At 34.4% G+C, this 20,332-nt stretch overlaps 1 protein-coding gene across 3 annotated transcripts in view; it reads right to left on the bottom strand.

Moving 5' to 3' along the window:
• The window catches only part of slco2b1 (solute carrier organic anion transporter family, member 2B1), a 68,751-nt gene that overhangs the window by 32,290 nt on the left and 16,129 nt on the right, over positions 1-20,332 (bottom strand). The window contains exons 1-2 of one of the 3 annotated variants that reach the window (NM_001037678.2): positions 1,808-1,872; positions 929-1,017 (exon numbers count right to left, since the gene is read on the bottom strand). In NM_001037678.2, the coding sequence (NP_001032767.2) occupies positions 929-1,006 (78 nt within the window). In that variant the 5' untranslated portion in view covers positions 1,007-1,017; positions 1,808-1,872. Of the gene's footprint in view, positions 1-928; positions 1,018-1,145; positions 1,925-20,332 lie in introns of those variants that run through there. The other 2 variants (XM_073935031.1, XM_073935032.1) reach the window with 2 other exon arrangements.

Below are 20,332 nucleotides of genomic sequence, written 5' to 3' on the forward strand. Positions count from 1 at the left end.
GAAAAAGAAATTCAAACACAGGGTCTCAAAAATCCTATTTTATGAGGAACTACTTTCTTCCATTATGCATTGACATCTGCAGTTAACAGTAAGAAACCGTTGCTTTAAAACACGTCACTTTAGAGCTAGCTCCCTAACGTACTGTCTAAAATGATGACAAAACGGGTGATTTTGCTCACATGAAACGCCATCAGTCTACAGATATTTCCCAGTATTTCTCTGTTGCCATTAGGAGATCACATCAATTAACCCCAAAACAAAAGCTAAAGCAAAACAAACACTAGCAGATTACTATAGTATAAATACAGCACTACAACATACAAAAGAGAGAGAGAGATCAACTTAGAATGTCACCTATCTGTCTTATGATTTGATCAGCTGTAGTTTAAAATACAAAAAAAAAAAAAAAATAGCTGAGTTTTTCTTCTAAACAACTATATTCTCACCTAAAAAAAAGCCTCAAACGTACTTTATGTTGTCCAACAGCTGCAAGTTTTGTCAAACTGTAGTGAGTCCATTGATCTGCTTTCACTCTTTGTGGGGGTGGAGTAATACACCAGAGTGAAAAGGCTGTAAGAGCGATGTTATTGCAGAATATCGCAGATATATCAGGTTCAAAAACCAGACAGAACTGTTGTATAATTATGTATAGCTTTTATTTTATTTTATTTATTTTATTTTTCCAAATAAAATAAATAATTTCTCCAGAAGGAAAAAAATTAAAAAACCTGCAAAAAATATATTTCTCTTTTAAACACTTTACTTGATAAATATTTGATAAAGAATTGTTGAAATTACCTTCAACTATATGATGCACATCTTGTGGTAAGCTGTGCAATATTTATTTATTTTAAGCTGTGCACCTTTATTTAAGAAGTCATATTTCTATGGATTCAATTAAGGCTGTTAGTTATATTGAGAAACATACCTTGATATTGTTGAAGAGACCCATTGATCTACGAGGTCGCGCTGTCTGTGGGTTTCCTTGGGGTTCGAATGCTGTCATTTTGTATTGTTCTGGCAGAATAAAAGTAAAAATAAAAAGAGTTTTCCTCAATAACACAAAAAGACATCCTTAGGGCATTCTCTGTTATCGCTCTTTTCAACGGTAATCTAGAAAAATAAAAGCTATAATCTTTAATTACCTGCAAGTTGTTTCCTGCATGCTATTTAAAGCAGAAAATGGTTGCATTCTTAAACTAAAATAGCACTATGCGTACATCATTTTCTGATGTAGAGTATAGACAGCTATTTTAAAGATGACATTTTAATGATGATATATATTTAAACTCCAAACATATGTAATAAAAATATTATGTAAACTTTAAAGTGCTTGGCTGCCTTCTTTAAAATTTTGCACCGTTTACTCCACAGATGGTTCTTGTGAATTGGCAGAGAAGCTGACTGATGTCATTGAGCAAGACTTTACTCAAAATGGGTCTCTGTCTTCGCAAAATCTGTTCTGGTTTTGATTCAGCACTTTCAATTAATCTTACTCAGCAACAAAATAAAAGTATTGTCAAGAGTGTGTCCAATTTTAAGCACAGTTTCTTTTATTTTTACATGTTTCCAATTAAAGAGCCTAGTGAAGAATATCTGGAAAAGTTGTTTTAAATAAGTACATTAATTTCTCTCCAGAATAAAACAAATATCCACAATAATATAAACTGCATGCGTATTCTCAATCTTAAGCACATGAACTAGTCCAACCATGATTTACTACTATCACTAGTGCTATTTCACAGTTCTCACATTTCCATTAGCATGCAAGGAACACGTGTTCATGAATGAACAGAATTGTACTTACAGCTGTGGCTGAGACTGAAGAGCTGGAGAAAGTCCACATTACTTTCACTTGTGGGAAGTTAAGAGCTTTTTCTTGGGTGGAGTTTAGGATTGTGCAATCTCAGTTTTGGATGCACGACTGATGAAGAAAGAAAGAAAGAAAGAAAGTACAATTATTGCAATTTACTATATTACTGTTTTGCACCGAAAGTGTTTACATTGTTGATAACAATTTACAATAAGGTTTTTGTATTTATTAACACACAATGAACACAATGAACAATACGTTTATTACAGTTTTATTTTATTGATGTTTGTTAACAATAATTAATAAACATAAAGTCACAGTGCATTAACTGACATTAACAAGTACAAATTTGAAATTTAATAAATCATTAGTTGACATTGAACTAAGATTAATGAATGCTGTACAAGTGTTGTTCATTCTTAGTTCATGTTAATACATTAACTAACATAATTAATCAATGTCTTACATTTGAAAGCAAGAAAGGATCTCTCAAACCAATCAATAAGTCGTTAATTGATCAATCACAATGTTTGCAAAATGATGTTAAACATATGGTTAATGCTGCACACACAGAAGACTTCACAAACTTCAAAAAAAAAAAAAAAAAAAAAACACACACACAACGTGAGCAATACCCCAAGACAACTAGCAGGTGGAGACAAAGTACACTTTTAAACCTCAATTCTTTAAAAAAAAAAACTTTACATTACCTATATCTCCCTACAGTATATGACACAGTTGCATAGTATTATTCATTTTAAAGATATGTTTGTGTGGCTGTGAGTGTGTTTTAATGGGTATCCATGTAAGAATGTTTTAACAATATTTTATGAAATGATTTTTGTTTTTCTTATTTTATTTTCCATGTAGTACAAACTGTTTTAAAAAGTCTATCTTTACAAATAAAATAAAACAGTCAACTTTACCCTAGAAAATAGAGTTGAGATCAAAATTAAGTATAAACATAAATCAATGTCTAAACAATCAAATAATGTGTATGAACGAATAATGTAATGTCCATCATTTAAAGTTCAACAAAAACAAACAAACCGGGATATGTATACTATATATAATGTAATCTTCATCCTTCAAATATTAAAGAAATTTTAATATGCTACAAAAAACAAGGCTTTTCAACAAAACCCTTTGTTTTATGCTCATTGCTCAATGTACTGCATGAAAACTGCTGGCCGATGAACACAGAAGAAACCGCATGCTGTTGAAGGAGTCTCTGAAGAATATTAAATTGATTTACTCATTCAAGTAACTTTTTAAGAGGCCAAACTTCTGCTGTGGGAAACTTCACCTAAACCATGAAACATCAATCTCCACCTACACTGTTTTTTCTACACACACTTAGCATTCAGACTTTTCCCAGTTAAGATTACCTAAACCATTTGAAATCAAAAACGAATCCTAATGAGTATTGTGAACTTAATCCATTTGAGCACAGCAATTTGAGCACAGTAAAACCCAATAAATGAAGAGAACTCAAACCAACTGAGTACTAACAGATGGATGGGGCAACCATTACTGCATCCAAAATGGTAAAAAACCTTGGAGCAACAATTGATGACCGACTAAACTTCTCTGACCACATTTCTAGAACTGCTCGATCGTGCAGATTCGCACTCTATAACATCAGAAAGATCCGACCCTTCTTAGCTGAACATGCAGCTCAACTCCTTGTTCAAGCTCTTGTTCTCTCCAGACTGGACTATTGCAAATCTCTACTAGCTGGGCTTCCAGCTAACTCTATCAAGCCTCTTCAGCAGCTCCAGAACGCAGCAGCACGAGTGGTCTTCAATGAACCTAAAAGAGCACATGTCTCTCCGCTGCTCATCCATTTGCACTGGCTGCCAGTTGCTGCTCGCATCAAATTCAAAGCTCTGATGTTTGCCTACAAAGTGACTTCTGGCCTTGCTCCTTCTTATCTGCTCTCACTTCTGCAGATCTATGTGCCCTCCAGAAACTTGCGTTCTGTGAATGAACGTCGCCTCGTGGTTCCATCCCAAAGAGGGAAGAAATCACTTTCCCGAACGCTCGCGTTCAATCTGCCCAGTTGGTGGAATGAACTCCCTAACTGCATCAGAACGGCAGAGTCACTCGCTATTTTCAAGAAACGACTAAAAACTCAACTATTTAGTCTCCACTTCCCTTCCTAATCTGCAATTGCCTCTCTGGATATACCACTAACTGTACTCAAAAAATAAATAAATAATAATTACTAATACTTTCCTTCTTAGACTTTACAGATCTGAAACTTGCCTATAGCACTTATTCATTGTTGCTCTTATAGTTGTGTAAATTGCTTCCTTGTCCTCATTTGTAAGTCGCTTTGGATAAAAGCGTCTGCTAAATTACTAAATGTAAAATGTAAATGTACTGTAAAACCCAATAAGTTAAGGCAGCTTAATCCGTTCAAGGGAAACTGATTGCAACAAACCATTTAAGTAAAAAAAAAATCTATTTGAGGACTGTGAACTTTCATCATTTAAGTTTAAGTAATGAGGCATTTAATTACCTCATTACCTTTAACACTAAGTTCCAAACTCTTTTCAAATGAGTAGAATTATCTTTCAGCATATTGTGAGTTACTACACTCATTTAATTTGATAAAGTTGACTGTAAAGGTACGGTGACCGAGAGAGCTTAACATGCTGCATTTTAAGATAAAACATGCAATTACAAAAACTGCCAGCAAATTAAGAAAAGATCTGGTCCCACTTTATATTAAGTGGCCTTAACTAATATGTACTTATACAGGAATTAATAGTTTGTTACAATGTACTTATTGTGTAAATACATGTAATTACTGTGTACTTATGCTTGATTAAATACATGTATGTAATTACATCTGTAATTAACTTTTGTAATTACATTTGTAAATACACTGTTGACCATTCCTTACACCTCAACCCGCCCTTAAACCTACCCATGCCACCAAACCTGTCCATAACCCAACCTCTATCCCAACTCAAAAGCACCACGTGTTCTCAAATACATTATAAACACAGTAAGTACATTGTATTTATTTTTTGAAGTCAGTACATAGTAGTTAAGAACACTTAATATAAAGTGGGACCAAAGATCTTCAGTAATTTGACAGCACACGTGCTGCAAATCCTCACAATGCAAACATATTTTTAACCCTTTGTTGCACAACATGGATCCAAAGTAACCCGTCTAAGCTTATTTTTTCTATATCTGTTTTATAGCTTGTGCATCAAAGGGTTAAAAAAATGTTTTGCATTTTCACACAATGCAAACAATTAATAAAACCCACTGTGTTTTCTCACAACACAAACATTTAACGGAAACGTTCTGCTAAAATGTGACAGACCCGGCTAATTAGGTTATGGTTATTTCGGCTAATAAATATTAAAAACACAGGAGTTGGGATCTTAAAATAAACAAATAAAAGAACTCACTTTTCAAAGATCACCTAAAACTTCACAAAGCAATACTCATGGCACATCAGCGTTCATCACGTTTTTGGGTCCCCTTGAAACATTTCTGCTGTGTTCCGATGTGTTTGTGTTGTGAGAAAATGCAGTGTGTTTTCGTAAAATGTTTGCATTGTGTTTGTGTGTTCTCTAAAATTGCAGCACAATAAGCTCCCCCGGCCACCATACTAGTGTGAACTTTGGACCAATTTTGTGCCCACACAACATGTTTCCCGAAGTTAGTCTAGTCCAGAGGTGTCCAAACTTGTCAACACACCTGTCTTAGCTAATTCGGCTAATGAACTTGATTGAGTTAAGAAAAAATGTATTCACTGGCACTGTCACCATCTTGCTAAGTCAATGGAATCTGAAAAGTTAAATAGGGTTTGTCGGATAATTAAGAAAATTACTACCAGGCGCTAGATTAACACCTTATGAACAGTATAACTGGAAACACAGTATCTGGAAACGTTTTCTTGTTTGGATCACTGCTTTTAAAACATCTCATTTAAGTCACAGTGTGTTTCAGAATTTATATAACTTGTATACACACATTCATATATATATATATTTATTGTGTATAGTTGGAGTCAGAATTATTAGCCCCCCTGAATTATTAGCCCACCTGTATATATATATATATATATATATATATATATATATATATATATATATATATATATTTTTTTTTTTTATTATTATTTTTTTTTCCCAATTCCTGTATAACGGAGAGAAGACTGTGAAAGATTTTTTTTCAACACATTTCTAAACATAAGTTTTAAAACTATAGTTTGTTCTGTAGACTATCGAAACAAAATATAGCTTAAAAGGGCTAATCATTTTGACCTTAAAATGTTTTTTTTATTATTTAAAAAATGTTTTTATTCTACCCAAAATAAAACAAATAAGACTTTCTCCAAAAGAAAAATATATTATCTGACATACTGTACAAAATTCATTGCTCTATTAAACATCATTTGGGAAATGTTTAAAAAAAAATCAAAAGTGGCAAATAACTCTGACTTCATATATATATATAGACCCGGCTAATTAGGTTATGGTTATTTCGGCTAATAAATATTAAAAACACAGGAGTTGGGATCTTAAAATAAACAAATAAAAGAACTCACTTTTCAAAGATCACCTAAAACTTCACAAAGCAATACTCATGGCACATCAGCGTTCATCACGTTTTTGGGTCCCCTTGAAACATTTCTGCTGTGTTCCGATGTGTTTGTGTTGTGAGAAAATGCAGTGTGTTTTCGTAAAATGTTTGCATTGTGTTTGTGTGTTCTCTAAAATTGCAGCACAATAAGCTCCCCCGGCCACCATACTAGTGTGAACTTTGGACCAATTTTGTGCCCACACAACATGTTTCCCGAAGTTAGTCTAGTCCAGAGGTGTCCAAACTTGTCAACACACCTGTCTTAGCTAATTCGGCTAATGAACTTGATTGAGTTAAGAAAAAATGTATTCACTGGCACTGTCACCATCTTGCTAAGTCAATGGAATCTGAAAAGTTAAATAGGGTTTGTCGGATAATTAAGAAAATTACTACCAGGCGCTAGATTAACACCTTATGAACAGTATAACTGGAAACACAGTATCTGGAAACGTTTTCTTGTTTGGATCACTGCTTTTAAAACATCTCATTTAAGTCACAGTGTGTTTCAGAATTTATATAACTTGTATACACACATTCATATATATATATATTTATTGTGTATAGTTGGAGTCAGAATTATTAGCCCCCCTGAATTATTAGCCCACCTGTATATATATATATATATATATATATATATATATATATTTTTTTTTTTTTTTTTTTTATTATTTTTTTTTCCCAATTCCTGTATAACGGAGAGAAGACTGTGAAAGATTTTTTTTCAACACATTTCTAAACATAAGTTTTAAAACTATAGTTTGTTCTGTAGACTATCGAAACAAAATATAGCTTAAAAGGGCTAATCATTTTGACCTTAAAATGTTTTTTTTATTATTTAAAAAATGTTTTTATTCTACCCAAAATAAAACAAATAAGACTTTCTCCAAAAGAAAAATATATTATCTGACATACTGTACAAAATTCATTGCTCTATTAAACATCATTTGGGAAATGTTTAAAAAAAAATCAAAAGTGGCAAATAACTCTGACTTCATATATATATATATATATATATATATATATATATATATATATATATATATATATATACACACATACATACATATATATATATATATATATATATATATATATATATATATATATATATATATATATATATATATATATATATATATATATATATATATATATAAATTATATAACATTTGCAAATAAAGCATATGAATCAAGGAGAACAAACGTGTCACTTCCTGATAAACTTGTGCCAAAGATAAAAAAGGAGAAAAAAATTTTCTGTGGTAAGAAAAGCCTCTATGGACCTTTATTGTTATATAATGAATTAAATAACAAAACACAATGACTGCATGCTGGCTTTTGGAGATAATATAACAGAACCACTGAGATGACGAACTTTGACTAAAGCATTTTAGAATGACAAAAATATTATTCTTGTTTGTCCATTAATGCTGTCCCCTCATTTGATGTTTCCATCATAGTTTATATAAATTTTTTGTTATTGGATAAAAAAGTGTATCCCATTCAGTCGTGTGTTTGAGTTTTTATGCACAATCCTGGCATTTCCTTTAACAAATTCATTTAACAAATATCCAAAATCAAACAAAAGGTGCTTACGGGTAGCATTAATAATTTTTGGTACTATTTGGGCAAGGTTTCATCAGAAGAAACAGCAAAAATTAGTCCAAGGCACTAAAAAGTATTAAATGGCTAATCTTTAAAAAAATTACACAAGGTCAACTCAACAATCATCCTTAATTCAGCATTGATTCTCTTGATTTTATTTGCCTCTGCTATATTGTGTGACAAAATAAACAGAGCTTTCTGACTGATTACATTTAGGGCTTTGTTTTAGCAGTTCATCTCTGCTGTTATTTTTTGCATTTTTATAATATTTATAAATTACTCCGTTTTTAAAGCAACATTATTTAAATCTGTGAATATCATATCTTTAATTTCAAAATCTTCTTCTATATCACAAATCCTTTTTAACCTCTGAGATTGTCCAAAAGAGATTTGTTCGATCAGCCATGGAGGATGAAAACTATCTACTCTAAGGATGGTATTTCTTTCAGTTTCTTTTCTAAAGATGGTGGCGTGTACTTTCCTAGTTTTATCTTTAAAACTATTTAAATCCAATAAATCATTTTGAGTAAATGAAATATCCAAACTGAATCTCAAATCTGCATTAGTAGTGTTTAAAAATGCATGAAAATCCCTCAGATCTGCTTCTTATCCAGACCATATCAAAATTATATAATCTATATCTATTCGTATTTCTCCCCTCTATCAATGCTGAATCACTGATGGTTGTTGAGATAAAACATATTGGGACTGGTGAGAACACATTTTAATTTGTACAATTTTCTAAATCAAAACCAACTATTATCAACAATGATTATCAGAGTTGCACTGTATATGATTGAGCTTACAGGCTGAAAATAGGCCGTGGTCAACATGAGTTCACACTTCTGCAGCAATGATATTTATAGCTGCATATATAGCTGCATATATATTTATAGCGGCATGGCCAACAAAGTTTAATAAACACTGACTTACAGCCATGAGAGAGAGAGTCTGTATCTAAGAACTTAAACAATCTAAGCAGGTTAACATATTGTAATGTGAAACTCAACATTCTCATTGAGTGAGTAAGTTTAGTCTGGAAATTTGTATTGATCAGAGCACCTATATACACTTTACAGTCTCATACTAAGATAAAAAAGGAGAAAAAAGGAGACATTTGCAACTTGAACATTTCACCATATGAATACATCACAAAAATACTTCATGCTTTAACCCTTTAAATTAATAGCAAGGCAAGTACATACACTTACGACAATACATGAACACATTTTTAGAAGAATAAAATGAGCAAGACTTACTGAATTATGTGCCAACTGGTAAAGATGCAATTTCTAGTTATACTCCGCTCTAAAATGGTGTACAGAAAATAGGTTGCTGCATGTTCATCTACAACTAATATACAGCATGATTTACCAATTTAACAGCTTTTTACAATAGATTTTTGATGAACTCACGCTCAGTTTTCCATCAGTGTGGCCTAAATTCCTTCTCAGCTGTCTACGGTCTGTCACCAGCAGGAACCGAATGCTTGTATAATCAGTGAATTATACGATTTATTCTGAAAGTGGCATGAACGTTATGAGCACAGATCCATGAGTCAATTTCAAACTAGAATTTATCATCTTATCAAGCATTACTGCATTACTGCATGACATTACATGGATGCGTACTCCCGTCTTTAACCACGCTCTCTTTCATCTGACACACACACTCTACTTTGTGCATGCATACTATTAAAAGAGGCAGGGCACGTAACTGTGACTTTTTTTTTTTTAAAGAGGAATCATCTAGTGAATGTTTAAAATGCTGTTCCTGTTCTGCTAACACTTTCTCCTGCCAAACATCTTTAATAACTGCAAAACCCATTCAGTCCTCCAGCACTCCCTGTAGTTTAATCTAACATCTGCAAAGTGACAATGGAATTGAAGCAAATAGCATTACAAGCAGTGTTAGGCAGCCTAACTGGGTTACTATTCACACCTGCTGTTTATTGCGTGGTAAAGTAAAGTATACAATCACAAGAGCACACTCAGCCTTGGCCTTGCAGAGGACAGAATTGGCCACCAGTCACCAGGCCGAGAAAGCTCTCTTACAACACTATTGTTATTTGCGAGTCATTACAACCCTCCTTTTTCCCCCCACTGTCTCTTAGCATAACTCATCTTGCTGTTGTGACTCTCCAATCTTGGTGTCAGTATATACTTTCTATAAAAAAAATCTGTATATATAAATATCTTTTGTATAATATTGAACTGTCATAATTATTATCCATGCAAAAGTCTTAGAGTATTACTCCAGTTGTTGTCTTTACATCAGTTATATTTAGGATTGATTCATGTTATTTTTTAGAATAATAGTTGTATAATAATAATAATAATAATAATAATAATAATAATAATAGGGGCGAGGCAGTGGCACAGTAGGTAGTGCTATCGCCTCACAGCAAGAAGGTCGCTGGGTCGCTGGTTCGAGCCTCGGCTCAGTTGGCGTTTCTGTGTGGAGTTTGCATGTTCTCCCTGCGTTCGCGTGGGTTTCCTCCGGGTGCTCCGGTTTCCCCCACAGTTCAAAGACATGCGGTACAGGTGAATTGGGTAGGCTAAATTGTCCTTAGTGTGTGTGTGTTTGTGTGTGGATGTTTCCCAGAGATGGGTTGCGGCTGGAAGGGCATCCGCTGCGTAAAAACTTGCTGGATAAGTTGGCGGTTCACTCCGCTGGCGACCCCAGATTGATAAATGGACTAAGTCGACAAGAAATGAATGAATAATAATAATAAAAAAATAATAATAATAATGGCGAGGCAGTGGCGCAGTAGGTAGTTCTGTCGCCTCACAGCAAGAAGGTCGCTGGTTCGAACCTCGACTTAGTTGGCATTTCTGTGTGGAGTTTGCATGTTCTCCCTGCCTTCGCGTGGGTTTTCTCCGGGTGCTCCGGTTTCCCCCACAGTCCAAAGACATGCGGTACAGGTGAACTGGGTAAGCTAAATTGTCCGTAGCGTGTGTGTGAGTGAATGTGTGTGTGGATGTTTCCCAGAGATGGGTTGTGGCTGGAAGGGCATCCGCTGCGTAAAAACTTGCTGGATAAGTTGGCGGTTCATTCCGCTGTGGCGTCCCCGGATTAATAAAGGAACTAAGCCGACAAGAAAATGAATGAATAAATGCATCAAATTAATAATAATAATAATAAACTAATTGTTACATTTATTGAAAAAATATATATGTATTTATAATGATTATTAAATGTATATATGTTAAATATGCATATTTTAATATTTTAAATATACATAAAGTCAACCCCATGGTGTCTCTGTTTTTTGGGGGGATGGGGGTGTTTGGGATGGTTTTGCCCAGGGTGCCATTTAAACTAGAGCCGCCACTGCATGAATTGTAATAGAAGTGAGCTTGGATTCAATGATGGGGGTACTGTATAGATGAGAGACATTATTCTATTTGCTATATTGACTTCTACTGTGATACTTCTACTACATGCTGCATCTATAGCCGCCATCATATTCTTTCCTGAGATAGATATCCACTTCTGTAAAATAACATGTCTAAATCAAACTTCTCAACTTCTCAAACTTAGGGAATGGGCTTGAAGTAATTCCATTAGTGTTATGCTATGGGTCACAAACCACTGCCTCGTGATGCTCATGATGTAACTCTCATTATCCCCTTCCATACAGTAATAGTGGTGTTCTGTCGATTTTTCCTACTCAGTCATGTTTTCCTGCTACCCATTAAAAAGTAGGTGGCAAATTGATGGCAAAATATGCTACCCATCAGATTGTGCTACCATAGTAAATTTTAATGTGAAGTGGTGTGACATGAGGCAGTAAAATTGCCCTGACCAACTCAATCACTAACTATAAATCCATAAAATCCATAAAACTATCCATAAAAATACTGCAATGACTTTACTAATATTTTCTTTTTGGCAAAGCGCCGTTCACACATTCATTTCAAAATACCGGTTAAATATGTCAAGAGATACATTTCAGTATGCTTATGCAGTGATTTATCATAAAAATTTATTGATAATTTCCCCCACAGTTAACACTAAGAAGCGACACAAAAGTCTAAGTGTGAAACAAGCTTTTCACCCAAACTATCACAAACTTTTGAAATGGGCCCCTCTCATCATCGGGGAGGACAGCCTTACTGTACATAGTGTCTCTAAGAAAGTGAGAGGATGCTGTGTTTTGTGTGGGGCTATAAGGGAAAAGTGAGTTAGCACACCCTGCTCTGAAATAACAGCACATATGGTGATTTTTTTTCCCCTCCCTGCTGGCCTTGCACAATCATTAGCTTCTTTCACACATACACACCTTTCCAGAAAAAAAATTACCGGCAATTTTCCGGAAAGGTGTGTATGTGTGAACAGGCCCTTTTTGAAAACACTGGTAAATTTGTTCTGGCTATTTTCTGGAAAGAGAAGTTGTAACATTACGGGTTATTTGCGGGAATGCTGCGCTGTGTGAACGCAAAAGGAAGATTGCCGGAAAGAGCGTGTGCACGTCTAGAACGTGTTGACGTGAGACGTCTGCTTTAGCCAATCAGAACAGTCAGACGCATTCACGTCCGCGCGGTTTACGAGAATAAAAGCCTTTGAATATTTTTCCAGACACATTTAGCTGCTAAAAATTAGTCAGATAATGTTTATATGTTCATCTTAATGCCAACCGTGTAAATAATTATAAGATGCTTATGATAAGCCTTTGTTTGTTTACCTTCAAGCTTTGCGCGTGCCTGTGAAACAGCCCGTGAGCACCAGCGCACACACACACACATATCATGTACATCTCGACATGCTAAAGTGTTTCTCTATATGTTTTCATCGAAGTTGTTCACAATACTGATCCATCCACAGAGTTAGTGATGTAGTCAAATGTTTACAAATACAAGCGTAGCCGTTTAGAGCTCATTTCTGGTTAATGATGACAGAATTTACCGGTATTTTGGAATGGATGTGTGAATGCTCTTTTCCAGAAAAATTCCGTAACGTCCTCGCCTGTGTGAACAGCGCTTTTTTGAATATACCGGTAAAGTCATTCTGGAAATGTTCCATATATTTACCGGTATCACTGTGTGAAAGGGGCTAATGACCACGTCTTGTTCAGATTGAATCCAGCCTATTCCACATACAATATATAAGGTTTTGTGGTGGTTAACTCAAATTCCATCATACACTACAATACAAATTTATATATGAATTATAATACATTTCATTTTGGACACGGTGCAGTTCTTACAAATTTACACCAAAATTATGTGCCACTATGAAAGTTTTCTGTAAATTTATTATAGATGTTTTTTTTTTTTTTTTGTTTTTTGCACATACATTCATGCTTATAGGGTCTTTTCAACACCATGTAGACAGTTAAGATGCTAACAGACTAAGACAGAGATGTTTTCAAAGAAATCGTTGTCTTCTACAGTGGCCCAGTCAGTGCATTTCCCTTAGCCTAATGGAACCGTTGTCTCTAACCATGTTTCCGCTTACTGGGATATAAAAAGGGGTGCTCTTAGGTCCCTATGAAAAATTACAGCACAGTACACACTGCTGTCTTTATTTTTAGATAGTTGATTTCTCAATGTTTGACTGCGTCCTCAGACTTTGTGAGGCCCTGATTGACAAGGCTCGGATTTCATCTGAAATGTGTCTACACCACTGGCCTCTTCTGGCTCTATTTATTTTATCTATTTAATCTATTATACTATTTATATTATCCTTCCAGCACAAATCCATGGACTATTAATCTGCATTTTATGATGAACACATTGAACGTCTTGTATTGACTGCTAAAGCATTGAATGGCTAGATGTTATGGAAGTAAGGATGATTTAGGTGAGAAACTGTGTACAAAGCAACTGAGAAATATAATGTAATGTTTTGTCCATAAAAGGTCACTGTTGAAAACATGGTTTCGTTGGAAACATGTTTTCATTCTGGGCCTTTTCTATCTCTTCTTTTGTTTAGTTCTAATGTTTGCCAGCTGAATGCATTTCTGAACCATTTTAGAGAACTGGTTTAATAACTGGTTAATGTAATGCTTTACAATTCCCTGAATTTAAGATTCACCTGTGCAAATTATCAGGTCAGAACCCATTTACAAAAATAGGAATATACATTGCTTGGCATACAGTAAGTACACCCCTCACAAATCTATTTTTAATACATATTTTTAATAGTAAGCTATTCAATATTATATTTGTGCATATACATTAGATAAGTCAGTACTGAAGCCAAATCTGGAGCTTATCTTACAAAATAACTCACGATAACGGTCCAAAAACTAGGATAGCCAAATTTATGTTATAGAAATTATTAAACACAAATTTAAAAGAGGAAAAATCAAGAGAAGCAAAAAATGTCAAAAACTGAAATTTTGTAGGTTGTAATTCATTTTCATTTTAATCTTTCCATTTCTAAATATGTTTGAAGACTAAAATATTATTTTAATAAATCTGTTTAATCAGTTTTGTTTAAATGCACCAAAATACATTGCCTATATTCACTGAGAAATGGATGGGGTGTACTCAATTATGCTGAGTACTGTAGATAAATAGTATAACAAATTGTACAGAAAATATGTTCCGAAAATTACAAAAACTCTATTGCAATCAGCGACTTACACAATGAACTAATGATGCTACATGAGAATTGGCTTTTTGAAATGTGTACAAGTGACTAGACTAGCTGGAGGTTGAACAAGATGATTTAAGCTGTTATGTAGGAAAGGTACAAGAGAAACATTATAACAATATAATTAAAAACAGTGAAATATATAATATAATAAAAAGAAGTAAACATTATTATTTAAAGTAAATGAGTAAGGAAATTTGAGAATTACTAAGGCTTGGATTGCACAGGGAAATAATTATATTTAGCACAATATCAAAAAATATGATGCAATATTTGCGTACTGTTGTGTAGCACCCAAACACATCAAGACCTGCCAAGGCAATAGTCATCAAGGAGAGCTCTGAAACAAACATTCTAGGGTAACTAAAGGTCAATTAATAATAATAATAATAATAATAATAATAATAATAACATAAATATAATGTATTTAGTGGAAAAGTACATCAATACATTATACAATGAAATTACTTCCAATTTGTTATTATTTGTAACTTTTTACATTTTGTAAAAAGCCTCCATTTCTAATAAAAAAGCACAGTCAAGCGGTAAAGAGAACACTGTTATCTGTTTTAATACATTAAAAAGTATTTGTGTGTTTGCAACAAAAAAATGCCACAAAATGATTTGCAATCCTTTAAATTTGCTAATTAATTTAATAGTGAAAATATGAATTGATATGGCTAATAAGGATTAATAATTATTATCATTAATAACGAAAACATTGGTAGTGGCGCAGTGGGTAGTGCTGTCGTCTCACAGCAAGAAGGGTGCTGGTTCGAGCCGCGCCTGGGTCAGCTGGTGTTTCTGAGTCGAGTTTGCATGTTCTCACTGTGTTCGCATGGGTTTCCTCCGGGTGCTCTGGTTTCCCCACAGTCCAAAGACATGTGGTACAGGTGAATTTGGTTGGCTAAAATTGTCCGTAATGAATGAGTGTGTATAGATGTTCCCCAGAGATGGGTTGCAGCTGGAAGGGCAGTAATTCCGCTGTGGCAACCCTTAAATTAATAAAGGGACAGAGCTGAAAAGAAAGTAATTGAATGAAAACATTCATGCTAAATAACTATTTTTGTGGAAATGTAATACATTTTATAGATTTACACGTTTTAACTGTCACTTTTAATTATTTTAACATGTTCATACTGATTAAAATAAATCAATAAATAAAACTTTTGAAATGTACTGTATTATAAATGAGCATATGTCATCATATCATGTGAACCTCAGATCTGAAGAGTTCAAATGAGTTTAATAACTCTAAAATGTCAGGAGATGTGCTCTGACAGCTGATATCCTTATGGACTTGAGCATGTTTGTTTTTCAAAGATTCATGTCGTAAACAATGTTTGTTGATACAAAGTAATTGGTGCCCCTTCAGGACCAATATTACATCACTCTGACCCAATTGTTATTGTCCACATTTCAGAGTACATTGTTGAATCAGAAGATGATTAGATCTTAATTAGACACAAGTGGTATTCTATTCACAGAGGGACATTGAAACTGTTGCATCTTCATTAATGAGTTCCAAAATGGTTTGCTTTTAAGGGACACATTTAAATGCCAAATAATAATTAACCCCCTGGGAGCTAATTGACAAGCTGATAAATGTTTATCAGACACATCTGCTAATGAAGCGAGCTGATAATTAGTCCCGAGACATTCTAGAGCCCTCATGGCTCTAATTCTAACTGGGACAGATCATTATTCTTCCATGTCCAAAACAGCTCAATCAGTTTCCAAACATATTACGCAACAGCAGAATATGGGCCTCTGTAAGAAACTTCTCCAACATCTTTATATCAGTACAGTCAAATAATGTAAAACTAGCATAATAATAAGTAATATCAAGACAGATCAACATTGGAGAATTAATAAGTACAATAACTAAAATTGTACAAAAAATAAACATTTTCTTTGTATTAAAGTGGTCTAAAAAGTCGAATTTAGAAAAACACATAAACCCATAATCATATCTGATGAGAAGCCTTTCATGAGATTAGCAGTCCAACTGCACTATAGTTCCTTCAACACTGTAATTCAATTATAGTTTGGTCATTGGTGGTGTGAGGGATGCACAAAGGGCTATTATAAAAATCCCAGTGCTTTTCTAATTAATTGCTCATTTATTTTAAGCATGACCACAACAGAAGCATCCACTGAGAGGTATGCATTCTGTGTAGGGCTAAATATTAAAGAATTTAATCTATTTAATTTATTTAATCTAAAAAAAATAATAAAATAAAAAAGTGTCACCAATAATTTATCTGCCCATAAAGATCAAACTTATAAAAAATCAGCAAAGCTTTTGTACCACCAAAGTAATAAAAATAGACTTGTGAGAAACTTGCTGGGGCGTGTATAGGCTGTCCACTGAAGTTAACATCTTGTCAAGAACATTTTGTGATTCAGGTTCAGCATAGTTGGCTTAACCATTGGAAAATCAAATTAGTTTGGATTAGATTATTTCCTTTGACACCCATACAATGCACTGGAGTGGCATGCATGGCCATCACCAATGATTTAGGCCACTGCTAATGCCCATAGACAAAACAGCCAAAATTTGCAAGGGCTCAGACAATTAAAGGCTACTAAAGGCAAGACTCCTGGGACTTTATATTTTGAATGGATGTTAAAGAGATTAATATTATTGGCTCTAATGTATTTGAAACTGCATGGCATCTGAAAGGTGGAAAAGAATGGCAGAAACCATGGTTGTGTCAGTGTTTTATGTACAGTTGTTTAAACACTTTAAATGTCTTCCAAAAAGGAGTTCAGGTGTAACTCATATGTCAGTGCTCTTTGGATAAGGGATTTTTAATGGTATTCAAAAATAATCAGTCCAAGGCACCCGAAAAATAAGTGAAAAAGTTAAAAACTCTTTATTGACATGGCTAATTCTTTTTTAAAGAACAGCACTTGTGTTCACCAACTGTACATGTTTTGGCAAACTTGAAAACTTCTTTACCCTGATGATGGCAAGTTTGCCAAAATGTGTAGGTGCACATGAATGGAGCTTAAAAGGCTTATTCGTAAACAAGTCAAAACTAACATTTTATTGCTATCTTGCTCGACATTTTCACAATTTTCCTGCATTATTATAAACTAACCCACAGCATAAATCCAATACGTTCTATGTGGTGCCCCATGTTGCAAATCCAATGATGCTGGTAGTGACACTGGTTCTAAGACAGGTAGAGACTCTTAGACCAGTTGGTGATCAGCAGTGTGTATATTGCGTTTTGGTAACAATATAGCTTGCTCTGAACATAATGTAGTGAAAAAGCCCCCAAAAATGAGACAAAATGAACTGCGCCACATACAGTGCAAAATCACCTTTATATAAATGTTAATATTTAAATAATGAGTCATTATTTTGGGGTGTAATTGTAAATAAAGTTGTTGGGAATGTAAACACATCAAGCAGTTATCTTTGTAACATCTGAACTAGAGTGAAGAGAACAGGAGCTGTGGAGGCATGTTTTCTCAGTGAGGTCACACAAATCTCAACCTAAGCAGAGATTGCTGGAACACAGAAAATGTTCTCTGAAGCTTGCCAAGAACTGTAAATTTGTTGCTTCAGCAACTGACTCTTAATTTTCAACATGTCTTTTTTTTGTTGGTGCATGTTCCTTTGCCGTAAAAGGTCAAATGAGAAAGTCAAGTTTTGTGGGGTCAGTTTTAACTCGCAGCAGTAAGCTCTCTGTGAACACTACTCCACCTTGAAACACTGGTGGTATAGTTTTAACCAGTTCTGAGTATTCAAATCATACCTGTCAACCCTCCCGTTTTCTCCCGTATTTTACTGTTCTATCCCGCTATCATCCTGTAAAGGTATTTTCAAGTATTTCTCCGGTATTCTCAGTCTTTCTCTGAACAGCCTATCCTCCCTATACGCAACCCATACCGCCGAACCAACAGGGGTCACCTCTTGCTCTAAAACGTGAGTCTTCTGTGCTTTCACTTTGTTTAGGAATGAAAACACTTCTAAATAAGTATTAAAAACGGCGCGATTGCCTTTCCTTTTGATTACAGGTGCCTATACAATCCTCAAAACAGTGATATAATGGTGCATGACTGTCAGCTGACGCGCTCCATAGTGATAAACAGAGGCTGTTTCCTAAACGGATTCTGTACACGCAATTTGAAGCGGAGAGAAAATCTGGCTTTTGGGTGCGTGTTTAAACAGACAAACAAGCATAATTAATAATAATAACATATAAGGATGTCGATCTTGGTAGGTTTTTTTTCCAAATACAACTAATTTCGTCTTAAATGAACATAAAAAGTAAGTAAAGCAGTCAAATGCCTTCATTATAACGTTTGATGTGTGCATTTTTAAAGTGACACCTCTTATTTAATGTCATCAAAAAATATATATATTTATAAATGAGAGATTCATTCGTTGCTCTTTTATCAGAATGTGTATGTTATACAGTGGAAAAACGGCTAATGAGATTTATAGCTTGATTCCATTTCATTATAATAGCTATTAAATGTAATAAGCTGAACTGTTTGCTAATGCATTTGCTGCTAATGTATATATGTATTTTTCTTTTGTTACTAATAATTTTAAAACATAAGACCGACCATTGGGGGGGGGGGGGGGGGGGCATATTATGGTCTTGACAGTTTATAGCATTTGTATATACTATTGTGGTGTGAAGTAATTATTACAAAGAGTGAAATGCTTTAACTACTAAAACTACGCTTCAAAACTGCAGCAAACATGCAAACTGTGGAAGCATTAATTGTGCCATATACTCCATTGGTTTAATAACTTAGGTTGTTCTCTGATACCTGCATAGGAGTTTTAAAGCTTTAGTAAGTTAAAAAAAAGTCTCCAGAAATTGTTTTATATGCTCATTTATTACTTCAAAAAATCGCTCTAGAATCAGAAGGTCTATAATTGACCATACATGGATTGTCATGAATATTAATGAGCACTGCTCTGGCATGCAGTTCTCTCTCTCTTTCACACACAGAGCATGATGTACTGAACACAAACAAATGTAAACTAGAATATTAGAGTAACATTAAACTATTTTGATCACAAGATAGACTGATAGAGATGTAGTGTGTTTTATTTTAAGCTATAATGTCAAAGAAAACACAATCAGGACTTAATATCATCTGCATGAAAAGATGACAAATAAGCTGAGTGATTTGACATGGCGGGCGACGTGGTGGGGCAGTAGGTAGTGCTGATGCCTCACAGCAAGAGGGTCAATGGTTCAAGCCTCGGCTGAGTCAGTTGGCGTTTCTGTTTGAAGTTTGCTTGTTCTCCCCGTGTTCGCGTGGGTTTCCCCCGGGTGTTCGGGTTTCCCCCACAGTCCGAACACATGTGGTGCAAGTGAGTTGGGTAGGCTAAATTGTCTGTAGTGTTTGAGTGTGAATGAATGTGTGGATGTTTCCCAGAGATGGGTTGTAGCTGGGAGGGCATCTGCTGCGTAAAATATATGCTGGATAAGTTGGCGGTTTATTCCGCTGTGGTGACCCCAGATTAATAAAGAGACTAAGCCGAAAAAGAAAATGAATTAATGAATGATTTGACATGGCTACACATGTTTGTTGATACATGTGCTTCAAGTTTTACAATAAACATGATAAATTATAAAAAATACAATTAGGCATACCTTATGTTTCTTCGTAGTGGAGCTGAATAAATGTAATCTGTAAATCTTGCATTTTATGTCGGCGCAA

This window comes from Danio rerio, chromosome 21 (genome assembly GCF_049306965.1).
Source record: "Danio rerio strain Tuebingen ecotype United States chromosome 21, GRCz12tu, whole genome shotgun sequence".
NCBI classification, from domain to species: domain Eukaryota; kingdom Metazoa; phylum Chordata; class Actinopteri; order Cypriniformes; family Danionidae; genus Danio; species Danio rerio.